We start from the raw sequence: 21,438 nt of genomic DNA, 5'->3' as shown, positions 1-21,438 counted from the left end.
TTTTGTATTTTTAGGCATGTTTAGGTTACTAAGCAGTCATCAGTAGCTTTACAACAAAGCACAGGGGTGGACTGGCCATAGATCCTACATGAATTCAACTGCATAATTGTTCTCATGACAGTGATACAGTTGAATACTGCAGTAGGGCATGGAAGCCCATGGCTCTCTGCCCTGCTGCTAACCCTCATGAGCCACAGGCAACTATATGAGGCAGTGTACAAACAGAGCAGAGATGCGGGCTTCTCAGGCCTTTGGCCTACACCTTGGACTCAAAATTTGGAGGGGACTCAGGTACGTTTTTTACATTTTTTCTTCTTTAATTGGCCACTTAGGGAGCAAACTACTGGGGCACTATAGGAATCATTTGTGGGGACAATCAAGGCAGCATGCTGAAGGTAAGACTGGCTTGGTGCTGTGACCTGCATCTCCCTGTTGTTATGGACAAAGTGACTAAAAAAAGGCGAATCATATGTTTTTAATTTCTTTTCCATTATGGTGCACACCGCATACGAAAAATTATTTTTATATTTTAATACGGGGGCTCTGTACAGTATTAAAATGTATTGGCTGTGCTGAGCCTAAGTTATTACTTTGCGAAGTCTCGCGAGACTTTGTGTAATTAATTATTACTGTAAAAAACCTTAGTACCGAACTCGGGTTCGGTTACAAAGTACCACCTGGAACCGAACCAGAGTTCGATACCAAGGTTTTTTACAGTAATAATTAAATCACAAAGTTATTACACAAAGTCTCGTGAGACCAGTATTGCAACAAAGTTTTTTATGCGAATCGACTTCGGATGAAGCATCCGAAGTCAATTCGCTCTTCCCTAATGGTAACCATACAGAGCTCCGCGATTTCAGTGTGGGGGCTACAATTGGAAGACACATCCTTCTGCCTTATCTCACAGATGCCCACAATCGGTGTTGATTGCAGCATCTGAGGGGTTAAATGACACGGTTCATCGTGATCGACATTTCCTGCCATTGCGGCACCTGCCGCATTTGGAGCGGGCACACCGCAGAAGTCCACTTCATACGTTCCCTAACACATTATCACGTACATGTCTGCGGTGTTAAAAAAATATTTTTTTATTGAAACGGAAAATCAGCAAAAACAGATATTTTTTTTAAGTGCACATAAGGCCTCATGCACATGGCCGTATCCGTATTGCAAACAGCACTTGAATGAGTCCACAATCCAGAAGGTCCGGTGAGGAATGGAGGCACGGAACCCCACAGAATCACTATGGAGTGCTGCCGTGGGGTTTGTGCGTGACTACACAGCGCAAAAAAGTAGTGCCTGCATTATGTTTTTGCAGTGCGGACAGATCACGGACCCATTCAACTTGAATGGGTCTGGATTAGGCTGCGGAATCCGCACAGATGTTGCCTGTGCATTGGGGACCGCAATGCACGGAATGGCCGATCAACGGCCGTGTGCATGAGGCCTAACTGTCAATAAGCCAACTACTCGTTTGTTGGCTAATCGGCACATGTAAAAGGCCCTTAAAGGGAAAGTATCACCTATAATTTTTCTGCCTGTTAAAACCACATAGTGACAGACATACTTTTTCTAATCAGTTTTTTATTTCCTGATTGCAGATTTTTTCATTCTATTTCCTGAACATGATTATGGGGGAAGCCATCTTGCATGATCTGTTCTTAAAGGCCTTTTCTTTACGGCAGCCCCATGGTCCATAGACACACTAGACAGGAGCTGACCTTTTTGACTATGGGATAGTTTTACAGGCATGCTCTGTGACCTGTGCAGATGTCAGGTGGGAGTAGATAAGCTGTGATATCACCTATTGTGAATGGTGGATCCTGTCTTATCTATGTACAGTATATATAACTTATATTGCGATTCCCATTGGGGACAGTGTGATGCTAATGTCTGCAAAGCTCTGCAGAATATGCCAGTGCTAAATAAGTGAGTAAATAAATGTGATATCTGTCATTCTAATCCTGCCTGTGATGACAATGATATGACTGTTGAAAGGTTATCTGTACAGACCTAGAAGTGACACCTGTTATTAGGTGGCCAGTGTGAAAACTGCAAGATGTTAGGATTAAAAAAAATAAAAAATAAATATATATATATAAACTAGAAAAGCCACAATTTGTGTGGAAATTGTGTGAAGTGTTCTTGCCTCCACCAGTAGTCTACAACTGGAGTGGGCGGAGTAACTGGGTGGAATGGCTTGAGTAAGGCTGGGTTCAGACCTGAGCGTTTTACAGCACGTTCCTACACGCTGTAAAACGCTCAACAGGCAAGAACCAATGATTCCCTAAGGGAATGGTTCTCACTTGAGCGTTTTACAGCGCGTACGATCATGCTGTAAAACGCCCGACGCCCCAAGAAGTACATGAGCTTCTTTGGGACGTCTTGTCGCGCGTTCCCGTACATAGACTTCCGGGAACGCGCGACAATGGGCGTTCGCTTGTCTCTGTATGCGCGATTGCAAACGCCCGTACAATCGCGCATACAGAGCGCTCCATCGCGAACGCTCAGGTCTGAACCCAGCGTAACTGTTGTGTGGTTGGAGTGGCTGGAGTAACTGTGGAAAGGTTGGACTGGGCAGAGTAACTTTATGGAGTGGGCAGAGTAAGGCCTCTTTCACACTGGCGTGTGCGGCCCGTTGGAAAACGGCAAAATACGGGCCGCAATACACGGGCGCCGTTCCGTGGGCATTCCGCATCACGGATGTGGACCCAGTCGCTTGATTAGGTCCGCAAATCCGGAGATGCGGAATGGTGAGGAACGGAACCCTACGGAAGCACTACGGAGTGCTTCCGTGGGGTTTCGTCCCGTACTTCTGCTCTGCAAAAAGATAGGACATGTCCTATCTTTTTGCGCAACGGCCGGATCGCGGACCCATTCAAGTGAAAGGGTCCGCGATCCGCTGCGGCTGCCCCATGGACTGTGCTCGTGCATTGCGGCCCGCACACGCCAGTGTGAAAGAGGCTTAACTGTGTGGAGTGTTTGGAGTGAGTAAAGATAGTAAACATTACACTAACCAATTGATTGATCAAATTTAAAAAGTGCACATGGCAAGCTTGATAGAGTGAGAAATGCATTTCAACTTTTATTTATTTATTTATATAGCACATATAATTGCAATGTTGTTGCCCAAAGTGCTTCACAGTTACATTAAAACATACATTTATAAAAACATTAGCAGCCGATTTGTGTAGGTGGGCTTGAAAATGAGGGAGTGGTGGCAGTTTAGAAATCATGTCCTGATTTTTCAGCTCACACTCTAGCTTTTGTCACTCTGCTGGCTGCTCACACACCTGGGTTCCTATGGCAACTCACTCTACAGCAAGGGCAGAGAAGAGCGGTTAAAAACAAACTGCTCCAACTTGCTCACTTCACTAGCGGTTGCCATCTTCAAACGGTTGTACAATCCTACAGCGAAGAGCTTTATATTGTGAGAATCACAAGATCCAGACCTACATTTTGATGCTGAGTATCTGAAATATTAAAAATGAAGGCACAGTCGCAGTTTAGAAATTACCCTTCAAATTTGAGGTGGCTAGAGTGGCGTTTCAATGAATGTCAATGGGCGGCGTGAGTTTCAAACAAATGGTCATATTGTGAAAACTATCAGGACTATGACTTAGCCATCAACATTTTTAGTGGGAGCAGGGATAGCTGAACGTTTTGATATAAGATTTGTGTAGGTGGGCTTGAAAATTAGGGAGTGGTGGCAGTTTAGAAATCATGTCCTGATTTTTCAGCTCACACTCTAGCTTTTGTCAGCTCCCACTCTAGTTTTGAACATTCCGCCATTCATTCCTATGGGACCAATTTCGCCACAAAAACACAGATATTTTGTGAACCATTCCACAAAGTAATAGCACACCAATCGGGAACAATCCGCATGTTTCGGTATATTACTGTCTATGTAGTGTAAAAACTGTGGGAGGAGTTAGGGTGGTAAATTTGGCTATACTACTAATAATAATATATATGTGTGATAACAGTAAGTGGTCTTGCCATGCAAGAACACTTAATGACATGGAAAAATCTTCCAACATGCTCCTTCACTTCTATAGGAGTTCTGACAAAAGCCAAGAAAGTGTACATGCTGGGAGTCGTAGTTTTCCCACAGCTGGAGTGCTGGAGGTTGCTGATCTTTGCTAAAATGTACATCTTTTTAGGGTCACTTCATTTTATAATAACGAAATCCAGCCGTGAAAACAAAAATAGCTTTACTGAGATAAACATTTAGTATGTTACACAATTTGGAAAGATAATGAGCATTTACAGCATTAAATACAAAGAACAAACAGGTCGCTGATAAGACATTGGCACCTCCTCGCGTATGCCTGACAGGGAAGGCATAATGACATCATTCGGTCACACACTGGCCATATAAAACGTCACACGGGTGCAGAGATAAATATATCAAACAAGCAGAACTTTGTAAGATCACAAGCATCCCAGATCCATAGTGTAACTCATATAATCCAGCATAGATCTACATTTAGGGCTACCAGGGATGAAATATGGCATCCTAGCACCTAGGACACGTGAACAGAAGACTGGTAACACTCCAATATAGTACGAGAGGCAGCATTAAAATAATTGCCCAGGATTAGAAAGAAGGATCGGCTATTTTTCCAAAGAGCCACCTCTGTCCATGGGGTGTTTTGGGTACTGCGGCTCTGCTCTTTAAGGGCTCATGCACACGAGCGTAATGGCTCAGTGCCCGTACTGCTGACAGTAAAGGGCCGGTCCGCAATATAGGGGCACTGGTCATGTGGACTTCGTGGTGCGGACCCATTAAAGTCAATCCGAAAGATACAACCGAAGATAGGACTTCACCTATCTTTTGCAGAGCAGATGCACTACAAAGCGCTTCCGGGTACGTGCCTCCACACCGCAAAAAGATAGAACATGTTCTGTCTTTGGCCGTATGTTGCCGATCGCGGACCCATTCAGGTCAATAGGTCCGCATCCGCAAACACGGTGCACATGGCCGGTGCTCGTGAATTGCAGACCACTATTTGCGGTCTGCAGCACGAGCACTGAGCCATTACGCTCGTGTGTATGAGGCCTTATGGGGATGAGCTGCAATACCAGGCACAGCCTGTTGACAAGGGTGGCGCGATTTTCTATTTTAAAATCCTGAACAATCCCTTAACTTCAACAACATATGAAAAAAAAAATAAGTTTCAGCTCAAAATGCATCTCTTTAGCTGGTGGTACGGTGGGCATATCTGTTGGAGTTGGGCAGGGTTCACACTAGCGTCTTCCTTTACTTACCTTCTTTCCTTTTTGTATTTGTACAATTGATCCATAAAATAATCTGTATTACAGACACGGCAAGCTGTGACCTTTGGGTCGGAGAAAATGGGTACTGGATAAACGCATGGGTTTTTGGCAGTTGCTACAGAAATGAAAGGGAACCTTCACCATTTCTGCTCGCACATGTGAAAGGAACATAAACAACTAATGTGAACTCGGCCTGAATAGCAGCATTACAATTCCTTTACATCCATTGTGCCATCTCAGAGTATAGCACTGATAGGGGGGCCTAAACCCGAGGCATGTACCAAAGCATCATCCGCACTGGTCACAGACTTTAGGAACCTCCATCTTTGGAACATAAGGGTCCTTACACAACTAAATTTTGCAATGGATTTTTTTTTTTTTTACCACTAAAAAATCTAAACGAAACGCCAGAATAAGCGTTCCTTTTTGGTCACCTGCAGTGCGTTTTTTTGTGTAATTTTTTCGGGCAAGTTTTGCACAAACCGTGTCTCTTCACTGCGTTATTCCCCTATAGAGACGGTTTGGCATTTTTAAGAGGAAGCCAGAAAGCGAAAAAAAAAAAAAAGCCATCTAATTAACAAAAACATAACGCTTCTGTGCCTGGCATTTCATACTACCGATCGACCTTTAGGTGTTTTTTGCAGTGAAAAAACAAGGTGCTAAAAAACTGCACTACAAACGTAAAAGTGCAGAAACCACCACCAAAAAACTACATGTACATGTGCAAGCACCCTTAAAGGGGTTGTCCCACCAGAAGAACTTATTCTCTATCCACAGCATACGTGTCTGATGAGTGGGGAATCCAATCACAAGACTGAAAAGCGGAGTCCCCGGAGAGATGCGTCAGCTATATGGTGAAGGGCTCACGACCCCCAGCGCTTCCATAGATTTTGAATGGAGCAGCAGTGTGCACTTCATTCTTGTGATCGGTGTGACTCCCAATAGTTAGACCCCCACCGGTTAGATACTTATCCCCTTTCCTTATGATGGGACAACCCTTTTCACGAAAATCTTGTCGGTCGATTTGCTACTGCAATCAATGACACATGGCAAGATCACTAAATGGAGAAGCCCACCGCCAGACTTACCACTGGAAAGGGGGTTCCCATCTCCTGTTACGTCATATTGCTGACCTCTGAGGCCTGGACAAGAAAGGGGCTGATGTGCCTCTGCTCTGCAGGGACCAGCAATACAGCTTCATTTAAGCGACGGGGGCCATGCTGCAGTTTCCTGCACAGCAGGAGGGTGGGAGCGTCTGTGTGTAGATACAGCTGCGGATGGTGGGGGTCCCAGCAGTCAGGAAGGGATATCAACTCACCGTCTCAACACTTTCTATGATGGGAAAAACCCCTTTAAGAGGGTAGTGGCTGTTTTATGCATACAGACATAAGCTGCAGAACACCTATTGTTCATGGACACAAGGGAGAAGTTTTATCAAGTTGCCCATAGAAACCAATCAGATGCTACCCTTCAATTTTCAAAGCTCAAAGGTGGAATCTGATTGGTTACTATGGGCAACTAAGCCAGTTTTCCTTTATACCAGTTTTGATAAATCTGCCGCCTTGAAGAAGCCTGCTCATTTTTGGGAATTATTCCTTCCAGCGCCAAGAGCAAAGACATAAAAGCAGCAAATCTGAACTAGCATCCAGTGCCATCGATAGCGCGTACGGCACAGGCTCTACAACAAGTATATTTCTCATAAAAGTGATACAGCCACTTTAAAGTGGACCTGTCAACTCTCCTGTAGTAAATACTTGTATGACATGACAATGCTGCAGCATATATAGACCTCTGCAATGCGCTGTCCCTCTTCTATTCCTCCTAGAAATTTATGAAACGATTGACAACCAGGGCGTTACGATTCCCCTTGTTAAAGGTGTGCGTCCATACGTAATCTGGCACTGTCGGCACTGATTGGATAGTGTCAGTCTGTGTAGGGACACCCCCTCCCCCCAAATTGGTAACACCCAGTTGTAAATGTATTAATACATTTCTAAGAGGAAGAAAAGAAGAACGGCACAACATAAAGTTCTAAAAAAGGATGCTCCACAATTGTCATTTTAACATTATTAAAGGGGTTATCCATTAATTTGATATTGATGATCTATCCTCATGATAGGTCATCAATAAGAACGAGCAAATTTCATATTATGAAGTTCGTGTGCGGGTTCGTGTTGTGGTCTTTACTGAATTGCGTTACGGACCATAACGCAATTCCATGACGGAATGCATAACGGAATGCCTTTAGAGGCATTCCGTTATAATAGAAGTCTATGGCCTGCATAACGGATCCGTTCCGTGGTAACGGAATCGATAACGCAATTCACTAAATACCACAACACGAACCCGCACTCGAACTTCAAAATATGAAATTCGCTCATCCCTAGTCATCAACATCTGACTGGAGGGGATCTGATTCCAGGCACCCCTGCCGGTCAGCTGTTTGAAGAGCACGCTGCGCTCACCGGAGCTCTTCACAGCTTACCAAGCACAGCGCCTATCACTTGAATGGGACTGAGCTGCACCAGTGTATGGTGACGTCACTGGCCTGAGAAAAGGCACTGGGGCCTCTTCGAACAGATGACTGTTGGGGGTACTTGGGGTCGGACCCCCACTGATCAGATAATGATGACCTATTCTGAGCATAAGTCATCAATATCAAATTCCCAGATAACCCCTTTAATTGTTATTTCATGAAGAATACTGTAAGAATAAATGGTCCTTTTTAAAGGGGTTTTCTGGGTGCAGAATACCGATGACCATTCCTCAGAAGAGGCCATTAATATCTGATCAGTGGGGGTCCGGCTCCCAGCACCCCCACTGATCAGCTGCTTGAAGAGGCCACGGCGGCCTGGTGAGTGCAGCAGCCTCTTCCTAGGCCAGTGACATCACATTCATCGGTCACATGGCCTAGGTGCAGCTCAGTCCCATTCATGTAAATGGGTGCTGTGAAGAGCTCCGGTGACCCAAACGGCCTCTTCAAACAGCAGACCGGCAGTGGTGCCAGGAGTCGAATCTTCTCTGGGTTGCAATACCAAGCACAGCCACTTTATAGTGAACAGCGCTAAGATGTGAGGAGGCTGCAGTGCTCACCAGAGGACCACGGCCTCTTCAAACAGCTGATCGGTGGTGGAGCTGAGAGTTGGACCCCCAATGATCAGATACTGATGACCTATGCTGAGGAAAGGTCATCAATACTTTACTCCTAGAACACCCCTTTAAGAGTTCTTTATCGGGTTAGATACAGGCATCTGTTGGGAATCGATTAGGGATGTCGAACCCATTCAGACTATACTCATTTCCCATTTATATTAGGGGTAACTATATTTTTTAACCCAATGTTCACTACTGAACTGTGAAGACCAGAAAACCGCCCCCACTAATATGTGCAGGAAAAGGGAACAACTAGAATTTCTTTATAATATATAAAAAAAATAAGTACTGGGCTGGTGTGACAATTCACAGTATACGGCCCCTAGGACGCGGAATGAGATCGTACACTGCATCTCTTACAACATGGAGGAAATGTCTGCTGTGATGTTACTCATTATAAAAAAAATAAAAATAAAGTGGTGGTGGGGGAACATAGTCATGACATGTAATGGCAAAAAAATTATTTAACAGCATTCTCCATCACAGTGTTCCCTTTTTCTCAACGGATGGCGCTAGAAATCCTCTGTGTAGAAGAGAAAGAAATATCCTCTGATTTTCTCAATAACTGCGGCAATCAGTACATAGCAGCATCTTTCCCACAGACCGCTGGCAGGCATCGCTTCGAGCTTAGCTGGGTCTTCTGTGTTACTGAAGTGGCTTCAAGCTTAAGATAGGAGTTTACAAAAAAAAAAAGATGCATTAATATCCAAAGGCAGTGAAGTGACTGCTCCAACAGTCTGCAGGTAAAGGAGCGTTCACTCAGGTACAGGTCCTCTATCATACCCTGTGCATAATCCTGGCAGACACAGCGTCTAAAAGCCCATTTATTGGAGCAGTTGTAGTCACCTTCCAGCTGGCAAGACGCCATCTTGAAATGGGATAGTGTCCACAGCGTGTTCTCATTTTGAAAAACAAAACAAAAAAAATCTTTGTTGATCCCGATATGATCTCCCATCGAAACTGCGTTGGAAGACTAGACTATCAGTACACGCATTCACATACATTAAGACGTGTGCACGCTGCCATTTTATTCCATGGAGGAAGTATCGTCTTCATCATCTTCATCGTCATCGAATGAACATGGGGTTTCCCCTCGAGATTCTGTATAGTGGGACGTGCCAGAGCTGGAGTGGTGGCTGCTGTTGGTCAAAGACATGTCGGTGTCGAAGAACAATCCTGGGGTGACACTGTGGGGACAGCCGCAAAAAATCAAGTTAATGGACTGGAAATAATATGGAGATTACTATCAGGAACTTAAAGGGGTTGTCCGTTATTAGAAGAACATGGCTGCTTTCTTCCTGAAACTATGCTGCATTTGTCCACAGGTCCATTGAAGGGAATCGCGGTGAACTACAATGCCACAACCTGAGGACAGGTGTTCATGGAAAGCAGACATGTAGGGATGAGCAAACTCATGTTGCAAGTTCGGCGTACAAGGTTAGGGTTATCTGAGAATTCTGTTATGGATTCCGCTACCATGGACCATAAGTTATGGTGGTATAGGAATCCATAACGGAATTCTTAGATAACCCGTACCTTGTACGCCGAACTTGAAAACACAAGTTTGCTCATCCCTACAGACATGTTTTTCTAACATTTTGCAACCCCTTTGATTATATCCAAGCAGTACAAATGATCTTGACCTAGCCATACCTAGACTGTGAGTAAGTCGTAGTGCCGGCAGAGTCCGCTGCAGAGGCCATCTGAGATGTACTTAAAGGAAGTCCTTGGTCTGTCCAAGATGTCCCTGAGGCCATGTCTAACAGAGAGAATACCAATAGGTCAGCCATATTCATGTCAAGATTCCACAAAAAAAAAAAACAACTCTTCAATTCAATTAAATCCAGCCCTAACCTAATAACATTTATTTCTCAGAACCAGTCCATATGTATGGACCAGTACACTCCTCTGTTCACAGTGGGTTCCCTGATATTATGTTGTGCCTGCCTGAGCCGTTTTCACTTCATCGCACAATTAGGCTAGCTGTTCTCACTCATCTCATTGATACAGAGTGTTTGAGGACAGATGCGTTCATGTCTGCTAACATTTGCAATTGAAGATCTGATTAGCAAGTCCTTGAGAATGTGGGAGTGAAGAACACTATGTCAGGACCCTCAGGAATGAGGTGCTTACAATGCCCGCTACATATCCGTAGGTGCCAACTGGTAATTCTCATGTAGTTAACGATACTGTGGGAAGTGGCCTTGGCCTTGTCTGTGCCATGTGCGGGCTGAACATCTGCTGATAACAGCCCCTTGGCTCTGGTAGGCTTCAATGCTGCTGCAACATCTGAAGCTCATCCTCCTACTTCATAGGAGGCAGATGATACTATACAAAGCAAATTCCAAAGAAGTGTTCGGGTCATATATGAACAGATTTAACTGCTTACCTTTGAGGGCCACCCCCCTTGACATTTTCATGGGGTATGCTATTACTTTTATATCATTGGGCCCCCTACTGGGATAAAGTGGTCTCTCATCAAACCAATTGGAGACCACATACAGAAGAAGGGTATATAGAGGCAGCTCTCCACACTGAATGGGGTTTACAGAAACAGCTGAGCATGCCTGGGATCCCCATTTTGCCAAAGGTTGTGAATAGGCCATAAATGTCTGTACTGAGAATACCCTTTAAAAAAAAACTGTTCTCTCTATTTAACCCAAACTTCTCTTAGGACCAGACTTCCACTTGCTAAAGGTTCATCATGGTGGGACTGAACTTGCCGCTATGCTACTGCCACCACATGTATAACACACCAAGATAAGCATGGACATATTTACCAGGAAAAATAACTAGTTTTTGGCCATTTTAGTAGCTGCTGGTGAAACACAGGATCATGGGGTACAGATAATCAGAACTTTATAATTGTTCATTTTTGTAAAACTGATTTAAATGGCCATTTCAATTATTTAGAAAACTTCGATCCGATGGTATAATAGGGACTCCTGACTTTACATTGAAAATCAATGGGGGACGGATCCGTTTGCAATTGCACCATATTGTGTCAACGTCAAACGGACACCCGAACGCTGCAAGCAGCGTTCAGGTGTCCGCCTGCTGAGCGGAACGGAGGCCAAACGGTGCCAAACTGATGCATTCTGAGCGGATCCGCATCCACTCAGAATGCATTGGGGCTGTACGGATGCGTTCGGGGCCGCTTGTGAGAGCCTTCAAACGGAACTCACAAGCGGAACCCCGAACGCAAGTGTGAAAGTAGCCTAAAAGAGGTTTACCAGGAATAACTAAGTTTTAAGTGATGCCAGGCTGCCTACCTCTGCTATAAAAAGATTCACACCTGCTCCTGAAGGTTCCCACATGTCCATCTTCAGGTCTGCAGTATTTTTACTTCTGGCCAGACATGGGCATGATCACGTGCCCAGCTGCAGCCAACCTCTGGCTTCAGCAGTACTGTGTAGCTTATGAACATGGCACTGCTGAAGCCAGTGGTTGGCTTCAGAGGAGAAGGTAATTCCCCCCCCCCCCCCCCCCCACACCAGCTGGAAGTAAACAACCCTCGGACCGCAAGATGGACACACAGGACCTGAGTGGTGGGAAGCAGGTAATTATGAATCTTTCACTAGCAAAGGCAAACTGTGGTCATCACTTAAAAGTTAGTTCTGTCCAGAAAACCCCTTTAAAAGGGTTTTCTGAGACTTTTATACCGATTATGACCTATCCTCAGGATAGGTCATCAGTATCTGCTCGGTGGGGGCCCAACAACCAGGACCTTTGCCGATCAGCTGTTTGAAAAGGCAGCGGGGCTCCTGTGAGTGCTGCTGTCTTCTACATGCTAACCAAGCACAGCGCCGTACATTGTTTGGTACTGCACTCAGCCCCATTGACTTCTATGGGGCTGAACTGCGCCCAAGCCATGTGACTGATTAACGTGTCATCACTGGCCTAGGGAAAGCTGTGAGAAGGCCACGGCGTTACAGCGAGGGTCACTGCCTTCTCAAACAGCTGATCTGCGGGGGTCCCAGGTGTTGAACCCCCACCCTTCAGATACCCATCCTTAGTATAGACCATCAGTATTTAAATCTCAGAAAACCCCTTTAAGTATTGATATAAGTGTTAATTACTGCTCGGTGATATTTTTTTTTGTTCTACAGTCAGCGTTTTATATTTATGGCCCCAATAGAAGAATATTCAGAGCTAGACAGATCTGATCAAGACATTACAGTGTAGATTTCTCTTCTAAGGAGCGGCATAGCCCGACAGTAAGGCTACACTGGGACAGCACGTATATTCATCTAGTCGGTGTATCTGGCTCTACAGTTAGTACATAATGTGGTAGTACTCTGTCCAGTAAATGTGAATAGGATTTCCCTTCAGTGGACAGACTGTTCTGAACGGTCAACAGGAAAAGCCCTTTCATCCAGCAGAGATGGCATCAGGGGAGAAATGAATAGCCCAGTGCCTGTTAATATGCACGGCAAGTCTGCTGCCAGCTCTGCCCCATCCCACAGACAATGCCCTAGACCAAGGAACCCCCACAGTTTAGTGGCTTTGTATTCTGCAACCATGCAGCCAAATGCTGCCCGAGTCCACTTAACTCTTTCAGTATTCATTAGGTCCTACTGGATACTGGATGAAAAGTTTAAAATTATGCTAAAAAGGCATTTTCCAGGGAGACATTTCATTTTAAGATCTTAAGGACACTGCTTATTTTGGACTTTCGTTTTGTTCACCTCTGACTAACAAAATACGCAATATTTTTATTTTTCACTCGACATAGCCGTATAATCGACATAGCTGCTTCTTTCATGTGGGCCGATTTTCATTTTGTGATGGCACCATTTTGGGGTACATCTATGTATTGTATAACTTTTAAAGTTTTTGGGGTGACTGTGTGAAAAATACCTAAATTCTGCCACAGTTTTTAGGGTATCCTTTTTACATCGTTCACTTAGCAATAAAAATGACACGTTGGGTTCATTCTGAAGGTCAGTATGAGTCTGGATATGGCTTGTGGTATGTTTTTAATACTTTTACACATGAAAAACTTTTATTGACTTTGTCTCACCATACTGACACTCATAACTTTATTTTTCTGCCAACTGAGTTGTGTGAAGGTTTGATTTTTGCTCGGGAGGAGCTGTAGTTTTTAATGATATATGCAACTGATCATTTTTTAAATCAATTTTTTGGTGAGGCAAGGTTATTAAAAAATTTTAATAAAATAAAAAAAAAAATTGTCTTTGGGCGATTTATCTTTTTTTCAGTGTGCAATGATTATTAAGATATTTTAAGATTTCAGACATGGCGATACTGATTATGTTTGGGTTTGGTATTAATTTTAATATATCAGAAAAGAAAAGTATTTTTTTTTCATTTTTTTTTTTTTTGCATTTTAAAATATATTTAAAAAAAAAAACTAATTCAACTTTTCTTTTCTTTTTTTTTTTCACTTAGCGGAGTTGAACCTGCAATCACTTGAGCACTTTTACTATACATTGTAATACTTCTGCACTGCTATTTACATTCTGCCAGAGGCCCCTACTGCCAGCTATATCGCACCCCGCAAGGAAGCTCCCTGTGCCTACATACTTTTACACTGGCGTTTTGGCTTTCCGTATCTGAGATCCGTTTCAGGGCTCTCACAAGCTGTCCCAAATGGATCAGTTTTGCCCTAATGCATTCTGAATGGAAAAGGATCCGCTCAGAATGCATCAGTTTGCCTCCGATCAGTCACCATTCCGCCTGCCTGCAGCGTTTGGCTGTCCGCTTGACGAAACAGAGCCAAAACCGGATCAGCCTTGGCACACAATATAAGTCAATGGGGACGGATCCGTTTTCTCTGACACATTCTGGCACACTAGAAAACTGATCTGTCTCCCATTGACTTTCAATGGTGCTCAAGATGGATCAGTCTTGGCTATGTTACAGATAATACAAACGGATCTGTTCTGAGCGGATGCAGACATTTATATTATCTGAACTGATCCGTCTGTGGAGAATAGATCCATGACGGATCCGCACCAAACGCGATTGTGAAAGTAGCCTTAGGTGCTTCCACAGCATGGATCTAAGCATCTGAAGGGTTAAACTGCCGGGATTAGAATCATCAACGATCCTAAAAATGACAGCAGTGTTTATCTGTATACCACAGCTGGCACATGCAAGCAATAGCGCGGGCACAGCACCTCTATTACAGCGCAGAGCATTGACGTGCTACCAACACTGGTGTAATAATATGCCACTAGCTGGGAACAGGTTAAAAAATATATGAGCCAGACAACGTTAACAAGGTGGCATTTTTGATTTACACCGACTACCACTTTCATCAGATGCTGCTCTCTACTTCCCATTCTGGCTCGACACACCCGCTCAGCTAGTCACTGCCCGTAGTAGTGACCTGCCCCAGCCTGGCGCGTCAAGTAAAAACAGAAAGTGGAGGGCAGAAGGACCCAGAGCAGTGTCATAACAGCAGTGCTGTCATCTCCGTAAGTAAACATGCTGCCACGGAGGGTAGGTGCCCAAAAATACAATCATACCTTTCTTATGAAACTCCAGGCCTCTAACCCTGGGAAATGCTTCTTTTTATCTTTATGCAAATAAGGTTTTTGGTGCACTATGGGCAGGACTGCTCTATTCAGTGCACCTCCATCGCCCTACATCAGCGCTACCATCTCTGAAATCTCAGGGACTGTCGTTCAATCAAGAGAGGAGATGCTAGGCGGCATTTTACGGCGAAGTGAGGGTGCACCAAGCAAAGCTGTCCTACCCAAAGTGTACTGAAAACCTTATTTGCATAAAACTAAAAAGAGGCATTTCTCAGGATTACAGGACTGGATTTTCATGAGAACAGTGGGCTTAGGTTTCAAGACAACACCTACATGGTGGTTACCTTCCCCAGAAATTTTGAAGGTGACAGATTCCCTTTAAAGGTATCACTCTCAAAGGGCTAATCCTAGAGCCATACGGTTAGAAACCTGGACGTACCGGAGATAACGTAGGGATCATTTCTGCTCTTACAGGAATTCATTTTATTGACATACACTAGTGGCTGATAACAGGGAACAAAAGATTACCGTACATTCAACTGCAAAGCCAGTGGAGACATACATCAGGCTACTTTCACATCTGCGCTTTCCCTTTCCGCTATGGAGAGCAGCGCTATTCTGTCCGCGAAGTGGTGCGGAGCAAGACGGATCCGTCATAACTCACAATGTATCCGTTTTCTCGGACACAAAAGAAAGAGATGGAAACGTCTTGGCTATTTTAGAGATAATACAACCGGATCCGTTCAGAAAGGATGCAGACTGTTGTATCACCATGACGGAAGGGTTTTTGCTGATCCATGACGGATCCAGCAAAAACGCTGATGTGAAAGAAGCCTTAGGTGTCCTTTTAAAAGAGACGGGGCTTCTATGATGAACTTCATGCTCCATAAAGAATATAGAGCTTTGTTTCTGTAGGATTTCCTGTTTATACCTAAGACATGTTGCTATGTGTCATTTTAACTACTCCCCCCCCCCCATCTATAGAGCAGCGGGGGTCCGCCATATGAGACGGCTCCTACTGTGAAGAGGCAGTATGCAGCCGAAGGATATTTCAAGCACATGTAGCGGTCAGTGGAACTGCAATCACTGGGTTCGATTACCAGTTGCAATAAAATTGATTTTATTTTTGGGAGGAAATTTTTGTTTGTATGCACACAAAATAAATAAAAAAAATAATAAATCATATAAGCCCTCTGATTTTTTTAATGAATGCACTCTGCCCCCTGCTGTTCGCACATGTGAAATGACATGACAGAAGTACGGTACGGACACCATAAACTACACAAACTGAAAAGCGGTATAAATAACCCTATAGGCTTACTATTGTATTAAGGATATCACTTACCAGTCACATAACCCTCCAGAGCTCTGGGCACGTAGGATTTGGCAAGTTTAAGGTTTTCTGAGTTGCATTTCCCAGATTCCAGCCCAAATGACATCCCCATCCTCTTCAGAACCTCAATGTCATCATGTATTTCAAAGGCATTGTCAAAATTGAAAAGATATTCGAACCTGTACAGAAGATACAGCCCAAGATGAATGGAGATGCACAATGCCATAGTGACCGATAGGGGGTTCATGCTGGGGTAAACTGTGGGTCGAGGACAGGGCCGCCAACCAGAATTTCTTTTTCTGGACAACTTTTCACCAATTACCAGCATTTACTGCGAGCTGTAAAATGATTAGTGCTGGGGAAGCAAGCTTCAGATCCTACCATAGTTCCGAAGTCGCTTCGCTCAAAACTTCAGATTAATGCTGTACAGATATCTGTCTCCGTACAGCATTAATGTATATATGGCCTCTGATGAGGCAAAGTTAGTTATTCATGAAGTTGCGCGAGACTTCGTTGAATAATTTCGGTATTTGATTCTTAAAGTGGAAAACCTAGGTACCAGTCGGAACCGAAGCGGAGTTCGGATCCAGGTTTTAAAGTGGTTTTCCACTTAAAAAAAATCAAATTATTAAACTTCACTGAATTGGAGGCCGTACATTTTAATGCTGTACAGAAACGGATCTCCTTACAGCATTAGGCTACTTTCACACCTGCGTTTAGGTGCGGATCCGTCTGGTGTCTGCACAGACTGATCCGCTCCTATAATGCAAACGCTGGTATCCGTTCAGAACGGATCCGTCTGCATTACTCTGTCAAAAAAAAGTCTAAGTGTAAGTCAAACTGACCAGTCCTGACTTTACATTGAAAGTCAATGGGGGACGGATCCGTTTACAATTGCACCATATTGTGTCAATGTAAACGGATCCGTCTGCATCGGATCCATTCCTGCATCGCCAGGCGGACACCAAAACGCTGAAAGCAGCGTTTTGGTGTCCGCCTCCAGAGCGGAATGGAGCTAAATTGATGCATTCTGAACGGATCCGTATCCATTCAGAATGCACTGGGGCTAAACTGATCTGTTTGGGGCCGCTTGTGAGAGCCTTGAAATGGATCTCACAGGCGGACCCAGAAACGGCAGTGTGAAAGTAGCCTGAATCCAAAGTTTTGAGCGAGCTTCGCTCATCACTAAAAATCATGATAATTGCCTCTAAAATAATCTAGTCAAGTACCATCATCAGCCTAAAAAAATAATAATCAAGGACGTATCTTTTTTTTTTTCACGAACACAGGAAAAAAGTCACCAGTTTTTACGGACTATCCAGAAATTTCTGGACGGTTGGCCATCTTGGGTGAGGATCTTAATGAATAACTAAAGCATTCATATATCTGAGGGCATATTTCAGAAATATACTAAGATAACAAGACATATTTATCATAGCGTCAAAACTCACATTTTATTGCATTGTTTAGGAAAAAAAATGGTGGCTTTTTGGAGTGTTGCCACCTAAAAAAATAAAATAACAAAAAAAAAGGGGGGGGGCCTCTAATAGTCTGGCAAATCTACACCAGCTCATAACTGGTGTAAACTTGACTTTTTGGAATATGGAAGGTCAGAGACAAGCTTATATTATTAAGAGGCCTGCTCCTCCTATTAAATAAGGCACATGTCACTGTAGATAAATTCTCCCATAACTGTGGTGTAACTACAAGGAAGGGCACACAACTGCTTTAGGGTCTATAGTGCTGCGTATTCTACTTACTTTGACACTGTCATAGCCTCTACCTGCAGCCACCACTAGGGGGAGCTCAGTGCATAAAGATTTATTCAGCTTTTATTGAGTTCAATATTAGTTGTAAAAATCTATATGGAGGTAGCGCCCCCTAGTGGTGGCTAAATGCAGCTAGAGAAACAAAGGTCACTGATACAAATTTATTTAAGGAATTGACCGGGTCTACATTTGGGACTTTAAGGACATTAGGACAAGCTCTTTGCACTCACTTGTCACTAGAAATGCTGCAGTCTATAACAGTCTTCTTGCTGGTGTTCACAATGATAAAGGGCAGCTTGATGGTGGAGTTCACGGCGGGAGGGGTTTGATTCAGTTGCTCAGTTTGCCGGTTCCTCTGAACAAGGTGCTTGAAGGCAATTTGCTGTGAAAAGAGAAAACCAGATAACCTCGTCTTGTACACAGAGCCATAGCATGGACAAGTACGCTGCGCTGCGTCCGGAATAGGCTCCTAAGGAAATCATGGCCGCACTGCATATCATTCAGTGTATGCCGCTTCTGAGCAGGGGACAAACCATTCAAGCTGGATTCTAGTATCTGATCAGACTCAACAAATACTTCCATTGTCACGGGCCTCTCTGCAGCCAACATTGTACGGGTGGCCCTGTGACCAGCGGCTCACATGATGCCCGATTAAATTAACAAACACACACAGGACCCTCAGTGTTCAAATATGGCCGCTAGCGGGGGGAATCTTTTTGTGCTTTAATGCAGAACAGGAACACAATAAGCTGATGAAAAGCTAATGATAAAGGCATACTTCAGGAGCGAGCACAAAAAGCTAAACAAAGTCCATCTCTGTGGTTAGAGGGCTCCCTGCCCAGGGTAGGAGGAGGATGGCGCTGGTATGGCAAAGTTATTATGTGCCAAAGATTCATTAAGAAATGTGATATGGGTATGGCAATATCCTGCAGCCTCATGGGTAAGGGCAGAAAAGTGCCTGGAATGTTACTGTATAGAGATTAAAGGGCATCTGTCAACAGATTTGTACCTTATAATATATGCAAATGAGCCTCTAGGAGCAACGAGGGCGTTGCCATTACTCCTAGAGGCTCAGCTTTCTCTGCCACTGTTGCGCCCTCTCCACTTTGACTGACAGGACCAGGCAGTATAAAAAAATGATCACGCCTGCCTGGCCCTGTCCAAGTGCAGAGGGCGCAGCAGCTGCAGAGAGAGCAGAGCCTCTAGGTGTAATGGCGATGCCCCCGTTGCTCCTAGAGGCTCATTTGCATATATTAAAACATCATATTTCTCAGCAATGCGGGCACATATGGACATGGGACCAACACAGACGCCTTCTGCTGCCAAGTGCACATGTAACAGGTCAGCCGGTGTCATAGGTACAAATCTGCTGACAGATGCCCTTTAAATGGAGGTCGTACATTTCATAGACAATGTCCAAATCTGAAACCATTTCTCTATATAAAACCCATTGGAAGACTTTTTAAGTGTACTTACAATTATGCACATTCAGTCTGTACAAATTAATTTCATGTGAAAAGATTGATAGGAGTCTCAGCTCTATTGCTCTGGCACAAAGCTCCAAATCCCCTACTTTCCTTCACTCAGCGACAGAGATGACAAAATTGAGGTTGCCTGCAGCCACCACCAGCGTGAGATTAGGAGCCGTAGGCCTGCACAATATATCGCCAAAGCAATCGCAATTAATCGGCATATCGCAATCGCCAATTGGCCGACCCAAAAATGCTGCAATTATATTACCATATTTTTCGCTTTATAAGACAAACTCTCCCCCCCCCCCCCCCCAAAAGTGGGGGGAAAATGGCAGTGCACCTTATAAAGCGATGGTTGACTTTTTACGTGGTTGACACGGATGTATCGCCGGCCGCGATGCTGCACAGCGCGGCCGGCGATACATCAGTTACGGTATGGGGAGGGAGGAGGGGCTGGAGGCAAGTCGTTATTTTAATGAACAAATGTTTTTTTTATTTATTCTATTTTATTTCTGTTCTGTGCAGTGCTATTAAGAAAATTTTGTATTTTGTACTTTTGCAGTAATGCAAATATGTTATTTAATTAAGTAAAATATGTTTTATTTTGAAAAACACTGAGCATTTCAGTTCTTGCGTTAAGCATAACTACATTTCAGCATTATCAGTAATTTGTGTGTGCTTTTGCTATGAAAATCCAAGGAAATAGACCTCTAGCACAAACAATTCCCTTAAAATATCGCATCGCATATCGTTATCGCAATTTTTAGGGCCCTAATCGCAATCGCACAAAATTCCCATATCGTGCAGCCCTAATAGGAGAATAACCGCTCCTGACATGTCTGCTTTACTAACTACTTGCATTCCCCATGAAATGAATATTCTGAAGGAATCTATGTGGTGATGTTCCTCTATTATTCCTACTAGAAGTTATGAATTAATTACCAGACGCTTGCAATAAAGGTTCAGATGTCTCATTCGCTCCCCGGCCTTGGCTGCCTTGCTCAGGTCCTCAACTCTAGACATCCACTCTGATGCCGCTGCTGTCAATGACTGGCTGCAGCAGTGACCCGACTCCCCCTGCGTCATGTCATTTGGTCACATGATACAAGGGGGGCCAGGCAGTCATTGTCTGCAGCAGCGTCAAAGTGGATTTATGGCAGTGGAGGACCCAAGTAAGACAGCTGAGGCCAGGAAGTGAAGAGGCAGGACCCAGTGGCAGGGAGCAGGTAAGTATGCCTCCCTTTTGCAGGTCTGGCCAGGATGGGGTTTGCCAAAACTCTCAAAAACCCTTTCATCTACGTGTTTACAGGGGGATTTATAGCTCTTTAGTATATGATGAAATTATGAATTCAGCCCAAGCGTGTTAGACTACTTTCACACCAGCGTTGTTGCTGGATCCGTCATGAATAAGCAAAAACGCTTCCGTTATGATAATACAACCGTCTGCATCCGTTCTGAACAGATCTGGTTGTATTATCTTTAAAATAGCCAAGACGGATCCGTCATGAACACCATTGAAAGTCAATAGAGGACGAATCAGTTTTCTATTGTGTCAGAGAAAACGGATCCGTCCCCATTAATTTACATTGTGTGTCAGGACGGATCAGTCTTGCTCCACATCCCATGATGGAAAGAAAACCGCAGCTTGCAGCGTTATTCTGTCCGCAATGGGGACGCAACCAAACGGAATGCATTCTAGTGCACTCCGTTTCGTTCAGTTTTGTCCCCATTGACAATGAATGGGGACAAAACCTAAGAGTTTTTCCCTGCTATTGAGATCATATGAAAGGGAAAGCGCAAGTGTGAAAGTAGCCTTAGACAAAACAAGACAAAATGATGCTGATAGTACACTAAAATGACAATTATACCAGTGCATATTAACAGTCAAACGCGGACTCTTGTATCAGTGGGAGATGTTAGGTGCC

At 44.0% G+C, this 21,438-nt stretch overlaps 1 protein-coding gene across 3 annotated transcripts in view; it reads right to left on the bottom strand.

The window, feature by feature from the left end:
• Positions 1-7,575: 7,575 nt before the first annotated feature.
• The window catches only part of TFDP2 (transcription factor Dp-2), a 68,614-nt gene continuing 54,751 nt past the window's right edge, over positions 7,576-21,438 (bottom strand). For all 3 annotated transcript variants that reach the window (XM_044290217.1, XM_044290218.1, XM_044290219.1), the window contains exons 8-11: positions 18,272-18,423; positions 16,285-16,451; positions 10,090-10,195; positions 7,576-9,623 (exon numbers count right to left, since the gene is read on the bottom strand). In XM_044290217.1, the coding sequence (XP_044146152.1) occupies positions 9,464-9,623; positions 10,090-10,195; positions 16,285-16,451; positions 18,272-18,423 (585 nt within the window). In that variant the 3' untranslated portion in view covers positions 7,576-9,463. The remainder of the gene's footprint in view (positions 9,624-10,089; positions 10,196-16,284; positions 16,452-18,271; positions 18,424-21,438) is intronic.

The sequence above is a fragment of the Bufo gargarizans genome, chromosome 4 (genome assembly GCF_014858855.1).
Source record: "Bufo gargarizans isolate SCDJY-AF-19 chromosome 4, ASM1485885v1, whole genome shotgun sequence".
In the NCBI taxonomy this organism is placed as follows: domain Eukaryota; kingdom Metazoa; phylum Chordata; class Amphibia; order Anura; family Bufonidae; genus Bufo; species Bufo gargarizans.
Note: the sequence above shows the minus strand (reverse complement) of the source record. Positions and strands in the feature narration are given on the sequence as shown.